Genomic DNA, 19,177 nt, shown 5'->3' with positions numbered 1-19,177 from the left:
GCTGCAGGATGGTCCCAACCTGCTGTAGTGACAGATGCAGAGGACTGTGTGGCTAAAGCAAGGAAGGGACTCTTGGAGGTGATTCCTGTGCTGATGCAGGCTGACAGGGCAGCTGGACAGGAGTGCTGACGTGGCCATGGGGATGCAGGGGGTGCTGGCACAGAGCAGCCTGTGCGGGGGGAAGGGGACACTGCCATCCAATGGAGACCAGCTTGGTTCTGCCGTGTGTAGGGGGGCTGGCACTGGTGTACTGCCCACATTGGGGCCAGGTGCACCAAATGTTTGATGCCCTGTAATGGGCTCCGTGCTTTTTGGGGCCAGGCTGTGCAGATTTGGGGCTGGGATCAGGGCCAAGCAGTGGGGTTTGTGCACATGGAGTTGAGCAGCATTTTGGAGCACAAAGCTCTGTTTGTTACCCCCCCCCCCCCCCTCCAGGCTCATGGGTTGGGAGCACACAACGGTGCCGTGTGTGTGCTGTGTTTGGGGTTCCCATGGGGGGAAATGTTGTTTTTTCCATCCAGAGGTGGGTGTGTGGGGAGGGCAGGCAGGGACGGGCACACAGCCGTGCTCTGTTCCTGGCTGTGGGGCTGGATGACGTGCTGTGCTGCTCCCTGGGTAGGGCTCACAGCTCTGGGAACATTTGGGGTTTTACCTGAGCCACGTGTGCACTAAAGTGCTGGGTCCCCATTGCTGCAGGGGCACGGAGGGCTGTTCCAAGCTGCTGCCTGTGCACTGAGTATGGGGACAGTGCTGGCATTGGGCAGAGAGGTGGTGTGGGAAGGAGGGGATGTGGGGCTGAGAGCTGCATGGGGCTCGGAGAGGTGATCCTAAGGAGAGGTGTGGCTTTGTATCCAGCACTGCTGCTGGAAGAAGAGGGGTCCTCTGCAGGCATTGTGTTGCTGCAGGCTGTGCTGTCCCTTGTCCCCATGTCCCTCGTCCCCAGGAAGCCGTGCCCTGTCCCCAGTGGGGCTCACGAGGCCACTGACTCCCTGCAGCCCACTGAGCCTGGCTGCGGAAGAGGAGCTTGTTATGGAGCCATCCTGCTTTTAATTAACAAATTAAAATCCTCGTTAACAATCCAGCCCCAGGGCTGTTGGAGGCTGGGAGAAGCTGGAGCGTTTGTTATGGAAACAGCAGTTAATTAACAAATAAATAAATAAGTGTGGGCCTGGAGACAGATGCAGGAGGAGGGAGCTGGGGATGGCAGTGTGGTCAGGAGGTTCCCCCTGGCATGGCTGGAGGTGGGCACCCATCCATCTGTCTGTCCTGGGGGTGCCATGGCCTCTCTGGGCAGCACTGGAACTGCAGGAGTGAAGGGTTGGGTCCTGCCCTGTGCTGGCTGTGCCATACTGGATCTGTTCCTGTGCTGTGCCAGTAGGTCAGGGCTTGGGGCTCCACTGAGCCCCCCACCATCACAGCCCCTCCCTGCCCCAGGGCTCAGCCAGGGCTGAGGGTGGGAAGCTGCAGTGGAGGCGGATGATATGGGCACAACTGCTGTACACTTGAAGGTGCCACTGGTGCCACTCCAGGGCTGCGGGGACCGTGTGATGAAACCCCTGTGTGCATCCCCAGGGGTGGCTGTGTGGGTTTGTGACCCCACTCCCTGCCTGTCTTGGGGCCCTGCAGGGACTTTGTGTTGGGAGAGGGGAGGTGGCAGAGCCTCTGGCCCTCCCAGAGCATCACCTTTCCGAAGGCTTAAGGGAAGGAAGCACTTTAAAAGCAAATCCTGCTGCCCATGTCACGCAGGCAAGAGCTCCGCTCCGCTCTGCTCTGCAGCCGCTCCAGGTCTGCCTCGCACCTAATCCAGTTAGCACACCTCTGCAATCCGCTTATGGCATGTACAAACCCCAAAATCTCCTCTGAGGGGATGCTCTGGCTGGGCACGGGAGGTGGCACTGGGATGGTTCCAGGTTTGGTGTGGTTTTAGGGTGCAGGGCTATGACAGGTCTAGGAAAGAGCTGCAATTAGTTCTAGTGTGGAAGAGCAGCTGTTGGGTACCGATGTTGTGTCATCCCTGACTCTGCTATGCTCAGAGATACCTCCATGGGTACCTCTGAGTGAAGGGATAGGGCTCCTAGGGGACACAGAGGGGATGGGGATGTGGCCAGAAGGTGAGATTCTGACCTTCACTCTGTGCTTGTTGCTGTTTGGGGAGGGATGAGGCTGTGCAGTGTGCTGCGTGCTTGCAGGACCTGCAAGTGGCCGAGCCTCTAAGAAGCCATTTAGTGGCTGAGTCACCTTCTCCCATGTCCCCTTGTGCCAGCAGAAGTTCCTATGACTTCTGCCACAGCCAGACAGCACAGGGAGCTCCGAGCCCCTGCACTCTCTAAATAATGCAAGGAGGTGATTGCCATCCGCCAGGGCTGAGAGTAAACACAGTAAATGGCTGAGAAATGGAGCGTGCCTTTGGGGAGCCACCTCCGCTCTCCACTTGGCCACCCCCTCCCTCCCTGCATCCCACACGGCCCGCGAGGGGACAGGGATGTTGGGGGGAGGATGGAGCAGAGCTGCAGTTTCTGTTGGAGCATTGGAAATTGCATTTCACGGCCGAGCAGGCTGGGATACCAACTCCTGCACCGCACGCCGGGCGCTCGGAGAGGAGATAAGATTTGATTAAGAAGGCCGCTATTAATTTATGGCAAGTACACTCATGATAGTGGAGAGGTTGCTTTTAATTAATAGCCAGAAGGAGATTTATAAAGCTCTTGGTCTCAGCGGGGGGAGAAGGGGAGGGAGGGAAAATGCAGGAAAAGGAAAGGAACAAAGTGAGTCGCGAGGATTAATGGACACATCTGCAATTAGAAGGTGTTTTATTAGGAAAAAGGAACCGAAAAAAAGAAGACTTTAAAAACACCCCAAGGAGCAGCGCTGGGACTGAAACGGGTGGAGGCTGTGCTGTGCTGGGGGTGGCACAGGGTCAATGTCCCCGTGGGTGAGTGGTGCTCTGTGGGTGTGCATCCCCACTCCTGCATTGGAGCCCTGTGTGAACCCATCGCCCTATCCCTAATCTGGTGAATCAGTGGGAGAGCTGACAATGCAGGTTGGTGCTGGGGCACAGCTTAGTGAGGGTGCTCATTGTGTCCCCAGCCCCTCCATCCTCAGCTCCATGGCACGGGTGCGCCGAGCTCCACATCTCCCCAGGTGCTGGCAGTGCTCGGCATTTCAATTCCATGTTTGCTTTTTATCAAGGGGAAGAGGCCTCGTCTCAGGAATACTAATGCTCCCAGCAGTATGGGGAGTGCTGCTCGTCTACCAGCACCTGCTGGCACTCCGTGGTCACCATCATGAGCCCTGGAGGGGGCTGCAGTGGGGACACGCATTGGCTGGGATAGGCTCCATAGTGTACCCTATGGGAGCAGTGGGTTAGGGGGCAGCTGGTGGGGCCACCAGTGATGGCATGGACTGGTCCCACAGCTGGGAGCGCCACATCGCCCCACATAAGTCACCCATGGGTGCTGTGCATTGGGTCAGTGGGCTGCATGGTGGTGTTAACCCCTTCCCTGCTGCCCGCATCCGGCCCCCCTGTATCCCCCAGCCCCAGATGCAGAGCGGCTGCTGGGGAGCTGCGCCGCCGATGCGTTACACAAATGAATAATAAAAACAAAGGAAAATTACCCTCTTTATTGAAACTCGTTTTATGAATAAAACAATTATTCTGGTAATTGAAAAAATGTGTCGTTAAATTAAATGCAGTGGTTCCTATTAAAATTTTAGTGGATTTCTTCTTCTCCGTTTCTTTCCCCCCCCCCCCCCCCCCTTCTTCTCCTTCCCCCCTCCCTCCCTCCCTCCCCTGCCTCCGCTGGCGGCTAAAGGCTGGTAATTATAGCAGAGGGTTTCGCTTTCTCTTTATTGTTTTTTAATCTCCTCGTGCTGTGTAGCACCGGCGATAGTCTGATGCAGAAGAGATTGAGCTCCATCTCCCCTTGCTTGGGGGGAGTACTGAGGGACGAAGAGGGGGCTCTGTGTGGTGGCACTGCCAGGTAGAGATACCCCAGGAGGGATTGGGGACCCCCAGGGCTTGGCTAGTGTCAGGGCTGGTGGTGTCAACCCTGTGAAAGGGAATGGGGATGCGGCCCTTCCTACCCCCCCACTGTGGTTTTGGGGTGTACCTTTGGCTGTGTGATGAGTAGGGATGGGTTCAGGTGCGCCCAGCTGTGCCTTACCCTGATTAATGGTAATTAGCAGGAAGCAGCCACTGAGCTGATCAGCTTCTGATTAATGTGCTGGGGAGGGGAACAGCTTGGTGTCCCCGAGGGGCAGCGGGGTGGTGGCCCTGTGCTGAACCCAGGGATTGAGGGGGGGCTGTGGTGCCCTTGGGAGGGCTTCAGGCTGGGTTCCTCTGGGCTTTAACCTCTCGTCCCTTCCCATCAAGAGGGATTTGGAGCTGGCGGGGATGCTCAGATCCCAGCTCGTCCATTACGCACTGGTATTAGGATCCATTACTGCTCTTTTGGTGAAGCTGGGGGCCGGTGCCCTATATCTGCAAGCCCTCCCTGTGTTAATGCACCGGCTGTGGGCTCAGACCCAGCTCCTGGCGGTCATTATGTAAATAAAGTGCAGGGGCAAAGATTTTGATCCCATTAGGTTGGATTAGTGCCTTGTGAGAGCTTGGCATTAAAATGTCAGCGGCAGCGAAGGGAGAGAGCAAGAAGAAGTGAGCTGGGTCACCCCCCTTCCCCTTCCTGCCCTCCTTCTCTGTTACCAGCACTTGACATCCCATTATCCCGTCCATCACCACTGATGGTTCAGGTGGAGAAAGCACTGCTGGTCCCCCTCCTCTTTGCTGCAGGATGGGAAAGTGCAGTTAGGTGGAGATCTCAGTGTGGAAGGGACTGAGAGGGACTGTGCTGGGCTGGCATGGCATGATATGGCACAGCATGGCATGGCATGGCACAGCATGGCATGGTATGGCACAGCATGGCATGGCATGGCACAGTATGGCATGGCATGGTGTGGCACTTTGCTGGTGGTCCCAGGGAGCTGAGCACCCACCTGCTCCACCAGCAGATGTGTGCAAATGTTCCTGGGGCCACCTCTCCCTCTTGCTGATGCCTGTGTTTGGAAAGTGATGAATTTCTGCACCAACTAATTAGTCTCTAATTAGCGAGTGGTGTGTAAACAGTCACAACAGATGGGGGAGAATAATGACCCTTCAGTTATGGGGACGGGGCTGTTATACCCCAGCAGTGCTCCCACCATGTCCAGGACCTGATGTTGAGGCTGTAGGTGCTCATGAGTCCCTTGCTGGGACCTCACCACAGTCCATGCATGGGAAATTTCCGCTCCTCCTGCTGCCCCCAGTCCCTGTGCCAGGGCACAGCGGGCACGGTGGGCACGGATGCCCTTGTCATGCAACAGGCAGGTAATGCATGGCTGCTCTGGGGGGCCGGGAGTTGTTCTGTCCGAGGCTGCAGCGTTGACCTTCGTGGGTGGATAACGATTGAATGATCAATAGCGGAATTAGGAGACGCCTCCTCCTCTGCACCGCTTTTCACCCTTTAATGCAGAACAGATGGCTCGGGTGCTTCAAAGCGAGAGGAGACTTAGCTGCTTAAAATCAAATTAGGATCTGTGCAAACAGCACGCCGGCCCTGGGGAAGGTGCATTGAGAACACTGCGCTGCACCGGGCTCCACACCACCGTCACATCAGGCACGGCACAGCACAGAGGTGTTGCTGCAGTGGGGAGCGGGGAGGGTGTACATGGCAGCACAGCCCCACAGCTGGGTATTCCCATGAGGGCTGTGCCTGCAGGTCAGGTCCTATCGCTGTGGTCCTACTGCTGCAGTGATGCAGTGGAAGCATTGAGCCCAGTTTGCTCTGTGATTCGTTCGCTGGTTTGGGTATGGAGTTGGAGTCTCAGCTGTGTCCGAGGGCTGCAGTAATGCTGAGGTCTCCATCCCTGGCATGAGCTCATCCAATGTGGATGAGGCCTTGGAGCTGCAAGCTGAGCTTCTCTGCTGCTTGATCAGGATGTGTGGGCTCCCCCAAGCACGAGTGGTGCACACCCCGCATGGACACAGCTCCCACACCAAGATGCAGATGTACAACCCTGCAAGCCCTCTGATACACATCCAGAGGGCACTGGGAAAGGGGCAGCCCCTGCACACATGAGCACTGCTGTAGGGGGTCAAGCAGGATGGTGAAATGAAGGAGAGGGAAGGGACCACCCCCCAGTAAAGCAGCTCTGGGGTGTGGAGCCTCTCAGTTCCTGCAGAGCCCAGCCCCATTGAGGGGAGGTGGGCTGAGCCCCACATCCCACTGCCTGGGCACCCTGGGGCCAGTGCTGCTGTGCTGCCAGCTCACGGTGTGTAATGCCTGGGCTGGAATGCAGCCTGCACACACAAGAAAGCGGAGCCCGGCCCCAAAGTAAAAACCCGAAGCTGTGATTGAAAGCGCACTTGAAAGCTGCTGGGGAATATGAATGTGTCTTTGAAGTAAAAGGGCCTCCATTTGTTAAGCAGAAAATGGAGCTGTGTGTTTCGATTTATAGTTTTACTTAGCAAATAAAACAGGAGACGAGTAAGTGTTTATGTCTTGCTCTGCTCCCAGCCCCTCCGCCCCATCCTCCCCCCCCCCAACCCTGAGTTAAAAGCTCCGTGCTTCTGAAGCGCTACAAAGGCAGTCAGGAATAAAGCAAAGAAAGCAGCTTAGACAAACCCTGGATGGGCTAAGCTGGTGTCGGTACGCTTGGGAAATGGCTGGGCTGGGCAGTGGTCAGGTGCAGGGGTCTCTGGGCTGGGAGCTGCACTGGGGGGAGCACAGGGAGGGGGACACAAAGCGGGATCTCCCATCTCTCAGTGCTGCTGTAATAACCTGTGATGAAGGGGTTGGGGTCCTGCTGCTGCGCTGCTGTGGGGCAGCAACTCTCACCTTCTCTCCCTTCTCTCTCCCTCCAGATGATGTGTCCCCATATTTTAAAACGGAGCCGGTGCGCAGCCAGGTCCACCTGGAGGGGAACCGCCTGGTGCTGACATGCATGGCGGAGGGCAGCTGGCCCCTGGAGTTCAAGTGGCTGCACAACAGCCGGGAGCTGACCAAGTTCTCCCTGGAGTACCGGTGAGTGCCCACCTGAGGATGCTCTTGGTTGGGGGTGTGTGTAGGGACCGTCCAGCCCCTGTGCTGGGCCCCATCACTGCTGCAAGGGGGACGTGTTGGTGGCACAAGGGCAGCGTGGAGGTAGGAGCAGCAGATTAGCATGCCGGGAGCTGCTTGCTCTGTTTGGAGAGCAAACGACAGCGGAGCTGTGGATTTAAGCAGGTCAACAGTGAGAGGAGGCATTTGTACAGTGCAGGATTAACGCCGGGCACAGATCATGTTCCCACCTGCCCCATTCAGCCCCACACAAAGACCGATCCCGCTGCCAGCCTTGCACCACAGCCCACATCAGATTCGCCTTGAAATTGTGCCGGGCACCTCTCGTCGTCTCTTCTGAGCGTGTGTCATCCTCTCTGTTTTAATCAATAATTCAGCCCGAGACAAGCCATTCCCCGTTTAAAGGCGTTGAATCCGAAGGCTTCGTGTTGCTGTAGCAACGCGGTGCTGCTCTGGGATGCCAGGAATGCAGACAATGTGGCTGGGTGATGTCCCCTCCCCAGCGCTGGGTGCCACACTGGAGACGTTACTGTGGTAATTGTGTGTCCTGGAGACCCCAGGGGTGCCCCCACTGATACCAGCAGCTGCAGCTCAGCGATACCCCAGTACTTGGGCTGACCCCCATGGATGCTCACCCTGATGCTGGGTGCCCAGTGGCACTGTGGACAGGTCCCTTGTCCTTCACCCTGCTGAGCCCTGTGATGTCTGTAGCCCCATTGGGAGCGATGCGAGGTGTTATGGGGTTCAATGGGGCTGTATGAGAGGGGTGGTGGAGATGCAGACCACATGCAGGGAGCTGCCCCAGCGTGTGCCCATGTCCCCCACATTGCCCTGGGGTGCCCCGGACCCTGCATCCTGCAGTCCCCTGCTCAAAGTGACTGCCATCCCTTGAGCCCTCTGCCTCCAGCTTACAGCCAGAAAGGATTAAGGAAGGAAGCGAGAAAACAAGCAAACACACGAGGAAAACCCAAACAAACTGAGCTGCCGAGCTGCAGCTAATGAAGCAAATGGGCTCTATGCAAATCACTGCCTGGCTCTCACCCGGCTGTGCCGCTGCGGGGACGCAACCTGCCGGCATCGGCTTAACTCAGAGCGGCGTGTGCTGCCCATCCACGGCTCTCTGAGGGGATTTCATGTGTCGAGAGGAGACTTTGGATGCCTTGTCTGCAATTGAAGGCTGCCGGTGAGGAAGGCAAAGGACCAAAATTAGTTATGATGGGCATAAATTGAATTTTAATAGAGATGTAGGTGGCGCAGAGCCAGCCTGCTCAGGCAGTGGGAAGGTGGTAATTAAAAGTTAACGAGTTTAGAAACAGAGTAATCCTTGGAGAGGGGAGAGCTGGGGCTGATGGCTGGGAGTGTGGAAGGGATGCTGGGGCTGGGGGTACCTTGGTGGTGCGGGGTGCAGCCAAAACCTCACATGGGACTGTCACATACCCACGTGTCTCTGCTCCGTGGGCACCCCCAGGGCCCATAGCACTTCACACCTTCTTGTCAGCAAGGCCACTTGCCCAGGGAGCCACGCTTCCTGGCCGGGTCAGTGTGTCATTGAGCCTTTGGCCTCAGCATCCTCCCTGCTCCTCCCTGCATCCCTTCCTGCAGCAGTGCATCCCGGCTGCACCTCCAGTTGCTCCCAGCCCTGCGCCTTTTACGTGTTCTACCATTTTGCTCCATATAGCCATTTTCCCAGGAGCTGGGGCTCGTAGCCCCTCTACTCCATGAGCTGCCCTTGTCAGTCTGCTTGCCTGGACAAGCTTGCTCCCATGTTGTAAGGAGAGGAGTTGCTCTCTCCCAATTTGGCAGCGTGTTTCCATAGCAACTGCCCTTTCCTTCCCGCAGCAATTCAGCCGCCAGCTTGCAACGGGAGCGACTCGTTGGCGTGTGGCAAAGGGCAGGTGGGGAATGGGCTCTGCAGGTCCCTGGTGCTGGGCCAGCAAGGGACAAGGACATCCCACTGCGTGAGGGTGGAGCTGTCCTGCTGAGGAGTATCCTGGGGGAGCACGAAGGATCTGGGTCCAGCCTGGCTCTGTGAATGCATGGAGCTGTCCCTTATTTGAGAGCATCCCTGGGGACCATGTGTGTGTGGAGCCATCCCCTCTTGGGAGCATCTCTGGGGACTGCAAGCAGTTGGGGGTTGCAGGGTGGTGGGGGTCAGGCTGGTTTTATGTGTTCACAGAGCCGTCTCCTCGGGAGCATCTCTGGGGACCACAAGATAGTGGAGACTCTGCACACACACAGCCATCCCCCATGGGAACATCCCTGGGGGCTGTAGGAAGGCTGAGGATTCTCTTGGCTCCACACACAGGCAGATCTGCATCCCCCTTAGGAGCACCCCCAGGGGACAGTGCACATGCCCAGAGCTGTCCCCTCTTTAGGAGCATTGCTGGGGACCAGAGACCAGCAGTGCCATCCTCACTTACATCCTCCATCCATGGGATGCGTGGGGATGGCTCTCCCATGGGACCCAATGCCTGGGCACCACACAGTGGGTCCATCCCTTATGCTCTGCTTCCATGGCCTGGCACATGAACACTGCACTCTCCAGGGCCATCTCTGTTTCACACCATTGCTCTGGTGCCAGGCTCTCCCATGAGCTCTCTCCAAAGCCTGACTTCTTCTCGTACCAGGAATCATAACATGCAAATCAGGCGGCTCGATGCCTTTAATGAAATCCTCCGAAGGAAAGCGTTTCTCTGGTGAATTGAGGATATTTATTTCTCACAGCAGAAATTTAACATGCAGATTAGTTAGGTCTGGTAATTCATCACATGAGATTGTCCTATTAAGGGCTGCATCGAGTCCTGCTGCCTTTGGAAATTGCTTTACACATGGATTACCTCTGGACAGACTCCCATGCGTGGAGAAGCATCTCCTATCTGCTCAGTCAGCCCTCTTTCCTCTCCCCACATCCACCCATGCCCACGAGGAGCCCAGCAACTCCAGAGCTGAGCCCAGAAAGAAACCTTTGCCAGGAACTCAGAGCCCAGGAAAGCAAAAATCCAGCTCTGACACGTGCCAGCCTCAGCACAGCGCTGCTCACCTCACTTCTCCAGCAAAACAACATCTGATCCTCCCAGTGCTCCCCCTGGGCAAAGTGCAGCCCCACATCTCCTTGCCGGAATCACCCCTGTGTCCCCTCAGCTCAGCCCCCATCCCCTCAGCCCTCAAAGATAGAACTGGGACCCCCCTACAGAGACACAGCGTGCCCCCCCCATGCTCTATCCCTGCTACCCCCCATGATGTGATGCTGCCCACCAGGAGCACGTAACTGGCTGCTGGGTGAGTTCTGTGTGAGCCCAGGTGTGAAGCACAACCTGGGGCGCTAATTGCCATTCATTAATGTAATTAACAAGAGTTGATGAGTAGAGAGGGAGAGGTTGCAGGCAGGCTGAGTGAGTGCTGTGTCCTGCTGTGTGTTGGGGCTGCTGTGCTTTGACACCATGTGGCACTTTGGAATGGGTAAGGGCAGCATGGGAGGGAGGGTTGCTGGTGCCCTTGGGATGCAAGGGCTCCCTGTTAATTGACTCAGGGTTCCAGCAGGGCCAATAGAAGCAGCGATTCATGGAGCCCTTGCAATTCCCTCACCTGAAGGAATCCCTTCTGGCGTGCAGTGAGATGATGGCTCTAGCTGCGTGTGTCCAAACATAGCCCTCTCCAATTGGGAGCTAATTGAGATTCAATAACACGCTTAATGGGGGCTGATGAAATACTGGGGGGTGTATTTAAGCTGTATTGAGTAGGAGCCCGGTGCAGGGTGAGGTGCTGGGGCACATGGCTCAGGCGCTGGGAGTCGTTAAACCTCTGCTAAGTGTGTTTAATGCTCACTTGACATTTCATTATCACACAGTAACTATTCAAATACATGTCCCCTCTAGAATTAATTAGTCGTTATACAGGATATTAATCAAAGGGGGCCGTGCCGGTGCACTTCTATCCAAAATCGGATCCAGCTGTTGCTGTTACTGTGCTGCATTGGAGGAACTGTGCAGATTTCTGTACTCTTCTGGCTTCAAATTTGATGGATCAAATCCTTTGGCTGGTGCTTTTCCCGGCCCCTCTCCACCCCCTCAATCTAATAATAATTCTGCAGTGTCAGCCCCACGCTTCTCAGCAACCCTACAATAATAGAGGCTCAAGCATCAGCCAGGGCTGGGGCAGCGCTGTGCTGGAGTGTGGGGGTGCTGTTAATGACCCTACAATAACAAGGCAGCGTGCTGGGGAGCAGAGCAGGAAGCATTTGGGGGCCCTTTGTCTGTGGTGTTGGTGCTGCCAATGCCTTGTCAGGGTTGTGGATGAGAGGGGCTGTGGGTTGTCTCAGTGCTGTGCTATATGGACACAGTGATGGGGAGGGGTTCCTGCACATGCACCCATGGAAGGTGGAGGGGGTGCCTTTGGGGTTACTTTTCCTTTGGGGTGCCCAGTGGCATCGTCTCTATGGTGTGTGGGTGTGATGTCTGTGCCCCAGATTATAAGCAGCTGCTTCTTTGGGATTGTGGTTAGGGTATTTGCAGCTCTCATTCCGGCTGGAGCCCCACAGGGGTTGGGAAGCTTCCATGGGCACAGCTGAGCTGCTGACAGGAATGGGGCAGGCACTTCTGGGTTGCATAGATGGATGGAGAGGACATGGTTTCCTATGTAAGCCCATGCATCTGCCCCATCCTCTTCCTGCTGCTGGCAGCTCTGTGGAGCCGTGATCCCCTGGCATGTGGCATCTGACTTCAGGGCCCCCGTTGTGAGCGTGGTACAGCCACATCCTGACTGAGCCTTGAGACTGTGGCTGTTTGCCATCTCGGCGTGTTTTGATGCGTGGGTCATTTCTTGCTTCAGAAGTGCTTTTCCCCGTGCACAATCCCTTGTCAAACTCTGTCCTTAAAAGCAAAACAAACAAACACTGAAACAGAGGCGTCAGCAACCAGGGATGCTTTGGGAGTGGGGCAGGACCTCTGTCCCAGCCTGAACCCGTCCAGCACGCTCATGTAGGCAGAGCAACCAGGTCGGCTCAACTTTTGGGTGCTGCATCCCCCAGCTGGAACCAGGGGGGGGGCTTTGCATTGCACCCTTTGCCTCCCTGCTCCTTGAGCAGCACAGATTCAGTCCCTGTCCTCCTGTGGCCACGCTCACAGAAATTGCATCGGAGCGATGCGGGATGGAGGCTCTGCAGAAGCCAAGTGGCAGAGAACAAAGTCTCCGCTCACGTTGCTTAATAACTGCAGGCCAGACTGCGCCTGGTAATTGATTTCCTTTCTCTGGGCTATTTTCATCCGCTTAGGTGTGTGCAAAGCTGGTTGCTGTAATAGCTCCTCCAGCTCCAGCGGCACGGGGCCAGGGCTCTGCTAATTGGGCTTGTGGGGGCGAATCCTCCCCGTGCCCATAGGGGGATGTGGTGCTGCAGAGGGGATGTGTCACATCGGGGGGTGCTCTGAGCGTGGTGGGGGTGTGAAGGGAGGGCTGGGGGGTTCCATGCATGGGGTTCATGTGGGCATGGTCTGTCTGTCTGTCTGTCCATGTGGTTGGGAGTCGCGGTGCGTGCGTGTGATTTATGGGCGAGGACAACACAAGGAGAGCGTGCCCATTATTTCTGGTGCCCGCATCCGTTCCTGACAGCTCCCTGGAATTGAAATATCTTATTTAAAGCCTGCGGGGATCGTTTTAAATATCAGCCGTGACACTCAAGGACTCGTTCCCAAAGGGCATCTTCCCTTCTGGGTGGGGACGGGCAGTCCCTGGCACACAACATGCCCTTTGCTGGGGCTGTGTGACCCCCCCCCCACACCCCCAAATCCCCTTTTCATAAGAAGATGGGACCCCTCCAAATCCAGACCCTCCAAATCCTGCCCTGCTCATGCCCATATGGGTGGCAGTGTTGTGCTGTCATAGGGCTGCCACCATCACCATTCCTGGCAGTGGGAATGCAGTTCGTCCCAGCAGTTTCACCCCTGAATGCCCCCATCTCCCATTCCACACCCAGATCCCATAGGTGCTATCTCTGTATGCAAACCCAGCCCAGCCCTGCTCCACAGTGCAGCTGTCAGAGCCCCCCCAAAGCAGCCTGGGGCTGGTCCCAGAGCTCAGAACTCCCATGTGCAACTCCTGCACGTGGGGCAGGGGCTGAGCATCCACCCTGGCTCGGGGGCAGCCCCCATCCCAGCTCCCACACCAGGAGATCCCCAGCAGAGGGGACGTGTTCCTCGTGCCTTATGAAAGTTTAATTTACGCTCTGTTATCAAAAGAACAAACAAAGCTCTGCTGCAACAGCCCGCGGTGTGCTTTAATGCAAGATTGGATTTCGGGTGAGGAGAGTTGGTGCTTTCTTATTTATTCCCTCTCCACTTTATCTCTGAGCACTCCCTGTTTGGGAGGCAGCGATGCAGAGATGTCCCCCGTGGGGCTGCTGTGAGGCTGGGGGAGATGCAGCCCATTCTGGAGTGCGTGGAGCAGATGGGGATGTTGAGTGGGAATGACCCCTGGAGGTCTGGTGACGGTTGGGGTGATGCTGGGTGGCGGCGGACGAGTGGAGATGTGGTTGTTCCCTTTATCTGCTTATCAGCTTGCAGGTCTGGTGGCTGATAAGAGCAGCCACGAGGGCAGTAGGACTGATAAGGTGGCTCAGCTGCAGAGTGGTGCTCAGACTTCGGGTGTGTATGGGGCTGGGGAGGGGCTTTGGGCAGCTGGGTTGCTCAGAACCCCCAGGACAGCCCCAGTGTCCAGCATCTGTGCCCTGATGAGGCTGTTGGAGCTGTGTGTGGGAGGGGGCATCCCAAGCAAAGCGTCCCCAGGTTGGTCTTGTGGAGGTAACACCTTTTGCAAGTCCCAGGCTGCATCTCTGCCTATGGTGGCTCCAAACCATGCAGATGGGAGGGGGATGGACCAGGAAGGAGCATGGCAGTGTGCTTGGCACCATGGCTGTGAGACCTCTGGGGTAAATTGGGTAGGACTACTCAAGTGTGGCTTTGCCTACATGCCCAGAGGGGCACATTGCGCACACACACCTCCAGCAGCTGCATTTTGGGGAGGGGGTCAGCACTTGGCACAGCAAACACAGTGCTGGCCTGGGACCTTCAGCCTCTCTTGGGGGCTGTGTGCTGAGTGCTCCCCAATCCTGTAGGTACATGATTACCTCACTGGACCGCACACATGCTGGGTTCTACCGCTGCATCGTCCGCAACAGGATGGGAGCTCTGCTGCAGCGCCAGACCGAGGTGCAGGTGGCCTGTAAGTGATAGCTATGGGATGGCACCCTGGGCAGCCCTGAGATGGGAGGGGTGGGACTAGGAGGGGCTGCCCCTGGCTGGGGGGGTGGGGTGGAAGGGATCAGTGTGGGGGTTATTGGGGTGTTGGGGATGGTGGCTCTGTGTCCCCTCTTTGCTGTCCCTTCCCTGTGGGATGCCCCCTGTCCTGTCCTCATCAACCCCTTCCTGAGGAGCAATGACAAATCAGGGAGCTAATGGGAAATTAATAAGGCAGCTGCGCTAACAACTAATGATAATGACAAAGTCGTTAAAAAGAGATTCTTTACATGTTTTTAATTACAGCAATTAAGGGAAGTCAATAAAAATCCCCCCCCACTTCCCATTCTCAGTGCACCCTGCTTCGCTTCTGCTTTTCTCAGCTGTGCAGGGCAGTGATGCCACTACCATGTGTGTGGAGCCAAGGTTGTGCTTTGCTTCTCCCAGGGCTGAGCCCTCTTCACTGCTCCCACAGCATGGGCCCTGTTGGGGTTAATCAGCTCTGGGTGCTGCAAAGATAGCTCTTGGGATGGGAGAGCAGAGCCCAGCATGGCCCTATTGCATCTTTGTGGGGAGCCCATCTGTGTCACCTCTAGCCTGCTCCCTGCTGGGGATGGATCCCTCTGGGTCCCCACACTTCCTAATACTGCTCTCCTGTGCATTCCACAGACATGGGGAGCTTTGAGGACAGTGAGACAGAGCAGAGTGTGTCCCATGGGGAGGCAGCCGTCATCCGGGCACCCCGCATTGCCAGCTTTCCCCAGCCCCAGGTCACCTGGTTCCGCGATGGGCGCAAGATCTCCCCCAGCAGCCGCATGTGAGTACCCACCAACATGCCCCAGTACCTCCCCAGTGTCCCTTCAGTATCTCCCCAGTACTGTCCCAGTATCTCCATAATATTCTCTCCTATATTCTCCCTTTAACTCTCCTAGAACCTCCCCCATACAAATCAACCCACAGTGTACCCCAGAACCTCCCCAGTATCCCCTCAATATCTCCCCAGTACTCTCCCAGTATCTCCTTTGTGTCTTTCCTGTACTCTCCCTGGTATCTTCCCTGTATCTTCCCAGTGCTCTCTCAGTACCTCCCCAGTACAACCCCCCCAGTATACCCCAGTACCTCCCTAGTGTCCCCTCAGTATTTCCTCAGTACTCTCTCAGTATCTTCTCTATGTCTTCCTACTACTTTCCCAGTATCTCCTGGTATCCTCCCTGTGTCTTCCCAGTACCCCCCCCTGTACCCCAATATCTCCCCAGTATCCCCCCAGTACTATCCCAGTATCTCTCCCCTGTATCTTCCCTGTACTCTGCCGGTACCCCCTATCCCAGTATCCCCCCATTATACCTCAGTATCCCCCCAGCATCCAGAGATACTCCATTTCCCTCAGCTGCCGCCGTCCTTGTTCAATCAGCAGTGAGGATGTTTAACAGATGTCTTGAGATTGTTGCACTAAAACCCAGGGAGGGACTTTGGCGACCGTTTGTCATCGGGGAAATAAATTCAACAACAAAAAAAGAAGGAAATAGCCTTGGGGTGGCTGGGAGGAGGTGGGTGGGGGGGCTCAGCACGTGCCAGGGATGCAGCTGATGTGGAGGAGCGGGCACGGTGTGTGTGTGTGGGGGGTGTCCCTATGGGGCCTCACGCTGAGCCCATCGCTGGCAGCGCGGCGTGCGGGAATTGAATTTGTAACCCACATTATGCAGGAATTGAACCGGTCTCTTTTCTATTTGCCAAGCAGGATTGAGGAGATAAAACTCCTTTATCTCATATTTAATGGTAAAATATATTCCTCCTTCCCCCCCCTCCCCACCAACCCCCCCTCCAACCCCCCCAAACCATTTTATGTTTCCAGCAGATTAGATGGTTCTGTAAGAATAAATAAATAAAGTGGGCCCTATTAATCTGCACTATCTGCTGTGCTCTGCGGATGCTGTGCATGGAAGGGTGGGTGGGCAGCTCTGACTGTGGCTTCATCTATAGGGTCTGTAGCTGAGCTGTGCTCCCCCATGTGATGGGCACACATTTGGGGTTGGGATGGTCTGATCCCATCCATACCCATGGGGAGGGGGGTCCTGACACATCAGTTGCGTCCCCATTGTGTTCGGGATGGTCTGATCCCATCTCCCCCCTCCCAACAGGGTGAGGTGATGGGGGGGGCTCACATCCCCTATGCCATACTCACCCCACAGAGCCATCACGCTGGAGAACACCCTCGTCATCCTCTCCACGGTGGCCCCGGATGCGGGACGTTACTACGTGCAGGCAGTGAATGACAAGAATGGAGACAACAAGACCAGCCAGCCCATTACGCTCACCGTGGCCAGTGAGTGCCCCGCTCCCCCGGCACCTCCTGGCTGCCACCCACCTTTAATTTGCAGTAAATCTCTTTGGAGGCTGCTTCTGCTTCTGCTGACTTAATAGCTTGGCTGCCTCCAAATTTATTTAGGCACTTCAGGCCGTGCTGCAGATGGCAGTGAGTGCTAATTGTAGCACCAGCACGGCCCCTCTCCCTGTGCCATCCCAATTGCGGTGCTGCCGGGGTGCCCTTAGGTGCTGGGATGGATCTGGGACAGGATGGTGCCATGTGGCCCCTTTGCTGCCCTGCTGTTGCCCCTGTGCTGGCCAAAGACCACTCTTAGTCCGTGTTGCTCTAGATCAGCCTTGGTCTATAGGAGAACCGTGTGCCCCCTGGGTCCTCTCTCTGGTTCATGTCTGGGTGATGATCCCACCCTAAGGAACATGTCCTGAAGTGGCACTGGTCCTCTGGTCCCAGCTCCTGCTGTTCTCTCCATGCTGTTATACCTTCCCACGCAGGGCTGTGCCTGTCCCCCTTTCCCACCTGCCCCATTAATCAGCCGCTCCGTACCTTGGCATCCCGGTGCGTAATAAACAACTTAGAGCCCATGTTTATGGATTCAGCTATATCAGCAGCTTTCACGACGATCACATTTTTACAGCGTCTACATGAGGGTTTTTTATTGTTGCAATTATTTTGCTTTATATACTCCCTTCTCCTCTTTCTCTGCCAGTTGGTACCGCGCAGGAGCTGCTGTATGGGGTGGAGGCTGTGGGGTGTTATAGGATCCTATGGGAGGTGGGGATGAATGGGGAGCTGAGAAACTCCCAGATGCCACAGTGATAGGCTGGGTGTGCTGCAGGAGGGCAGAGCCCTGCGGTTCCTGCCCCCCCTACACCTCATGGCATATGGAGGGGGGGGTGCTGATGGCTGTTGCTCTGGCCTGCTTCTCCCCAGATGTGGGTGGCCCCGCCGATCCCATCGCACCCACCATCATTGTCCCACCCAGGAACACCAGTGTGGTGGCCGGGACCTCAGAGGTGACCATGGAGTGTGTGGCCAATGCCAGGTGAGTAGCACTGGGGATGGGATGGGGCTGGGGGACCCTCATCAGCTCTGAAACCCAGGGGTGAGGTGTGCCATGGGGTAGAAGGAGGTATAGGGCTTGGGGGGGGGGCTGGCTCATGGCATCCTCCTGCCGCCCCCAGGCCACTGATCAAGCTGCACATCATCTGGAAGAAGGATGGTGTGCCCATCTCCAGCGGCATCAGCGACTACAGCCGCCGGCTCACCATCCTCAACCCCACGCTGGGTGACAGTGGCTACTACGAGTGCGAGGCTGTGCTGCGCAGCAGCAGTGTGCCTGCTGTGGCTGAGGGCGCCTACCTGTCGGTGCTGGGTGAGGCACTGCTGTACATGCAATGAGTGGGGCCGGGCTCAGCCCCCTGGGATGGGTGCGGAGGATCCCAGTGCTAACCCTGCCCGTCTCTGTGTTTCCCTTTGCAGAGCCCCCACAGTTTGTCAAGGAGCCGGAGAGGCACATCACAGCCGAGATGGAGAAGGTGGTGGCCATCCCGTGCCAAGCCAAAGGTGAACTGCGCTCTGTGCCCGTCCTGATTTTGCACCTAAGATGTCCCTATGCCTGACACCACCCGGTCCTTGCAGGTGTGCCACCTCCTGACATGGCCTGGTACAAGGACGCATCCCTCATCCATCCGGAGCAGCTGTCCCGCTTCCAACTGCTGGCAGATGGCAGCCTGCAGATCAGCGGGCTGCTCCCTGATGACACTGGCATGTTCCAGTGCTTCGCCCGCAACGCAGCCGGAGAGGTGCAGACCACCACGTACCTGGCTGTGACCAGTAGGTGTCAGCCCCCATCCCAGAGCCCGGGATGCCCTGCATGGGATGAGACCCCCCAGACAGGGACAGACTCCTGTGCCAAGACCAAGCACTGGGAAAGGCTTCAGGGGTGTTTGTGCATCTTTTTGCTCCATAGGCATCGCTCCCAACATCACGAGGGGTCCCCAGGACAGCACAGTGATCGATGGCATGTCTGTAATCCTCAACTGTGAGACCTCGGGGGCTCCACGTCCAGCCATCACCTGGCAGAAAGGTACAGGGGCTGGGGGCACGGTGCCCTGCCTGCATGGTCCAGGGGGTCCTTGGCAAGTTTATTGCACAGGGCTTGACCAAACTTTCATCCTCGTGGTTTGGTCCCCGAGCATGTGGCCACCAGGCTTGGCTGGTAGCTGTGGGTGACAGACCCCCCGGTGTCTCCCAGGGGAGCGGATCCTGGCCAGCGGCTCAGTGCAGCTCCCGCGCTTCACCCTGCTGGAGTCGGGCAGCCTGCTTGTCAGCCCTGCACACCTGGCTGATGCCGGCACCTACACCTGCCTGGCCACCAACTCCCGTGGTGTGGACGAAGCCTCTGCTGACCTGGTGGTCTGGGGTAAGGTGCCTGCATTGCAGATCAGACCCTGCCGGGTGTGGTGTGAGGGGTGGGCACTAGAACGTGGCTGCTGTGCATGGAGAGATGCTAAGACTTGCACCCACATGGCCAC

General features: G+C 56.7%; 1 protein-coding gene across 4 annotated transcripts in view; it reads left to right on the top strand.

The window, feature by feature from the left end:
* SDK2 (sidekick cell adhesion molecule 2) overlaps positions 1–19,177 on the top strand; it is a 41,568-nt gene that overhangs the window by 8,529 nt on the left and 13,862 nt on the right. For 3 of the 4 annotated variants that reach the window (XM_072351980.1, XM_072351981.1, XM_072351979.1), the window contains exons 2-11: positions 6,899–7,058; positions 14,200–14,306; positions 14,990–15,137; positions 16,510–16,643; positions 17,574–17,685; positions 17,825–18,015; positions 18,123–18,206; positions 18,282–18,476; positions 18,613–18,729; positions 18,898–19,065. In XM_072351980.1, coding sequence (XP_072208081.1) covers positions 6,899–7,058; positions 14,200–14,306; positions 14,990–15,137; positions 16,510–16,643; positions 17,574–17,685; positions 17,825–18,015; positions 18,123–18,206; positions 18,282–18,476; positions 18,613–18,729; positions 18,898–19,065 — 1,416 coding nt within the window. Of the gene's footprint in view, positions 1–6,629; positions 6,684–6,898; positions 7,059–14,199; positions 14,307–14,989; positions 15,138–16,509; positions 16,644–17,573; positions 17,686–17,824; positions 18,016–18,122; positions 18,207–18,281; positions 18,477–18,612; positions 18,730–18,897; positions 19,066–19,177 lie in introns of those variants that run through there. The other variant, XM_072351982.1, reaches the window with a different exon arrangement.

This window comes from Excalfactoria chinensis, chromosome 17 (assembly GCF_039878825.1).
Source record: "Excalfactoria chinensis isolate bCotChi1 chromosome 17, bCotChi1.hap2, whole genome shotgun sequence".
NCBI classification, from domain to species: Eukaryota; Metazoa; Chordata; class Aves; order Galliformes; family Phasianidae; genus Excalfactoria; species Excalfactoria chinensis.
The sequence above is the reverse complement of the archived record's forward strand: the minus strand, read 5'-3'. Positions and strand labels throughout refer to the sequence as shown.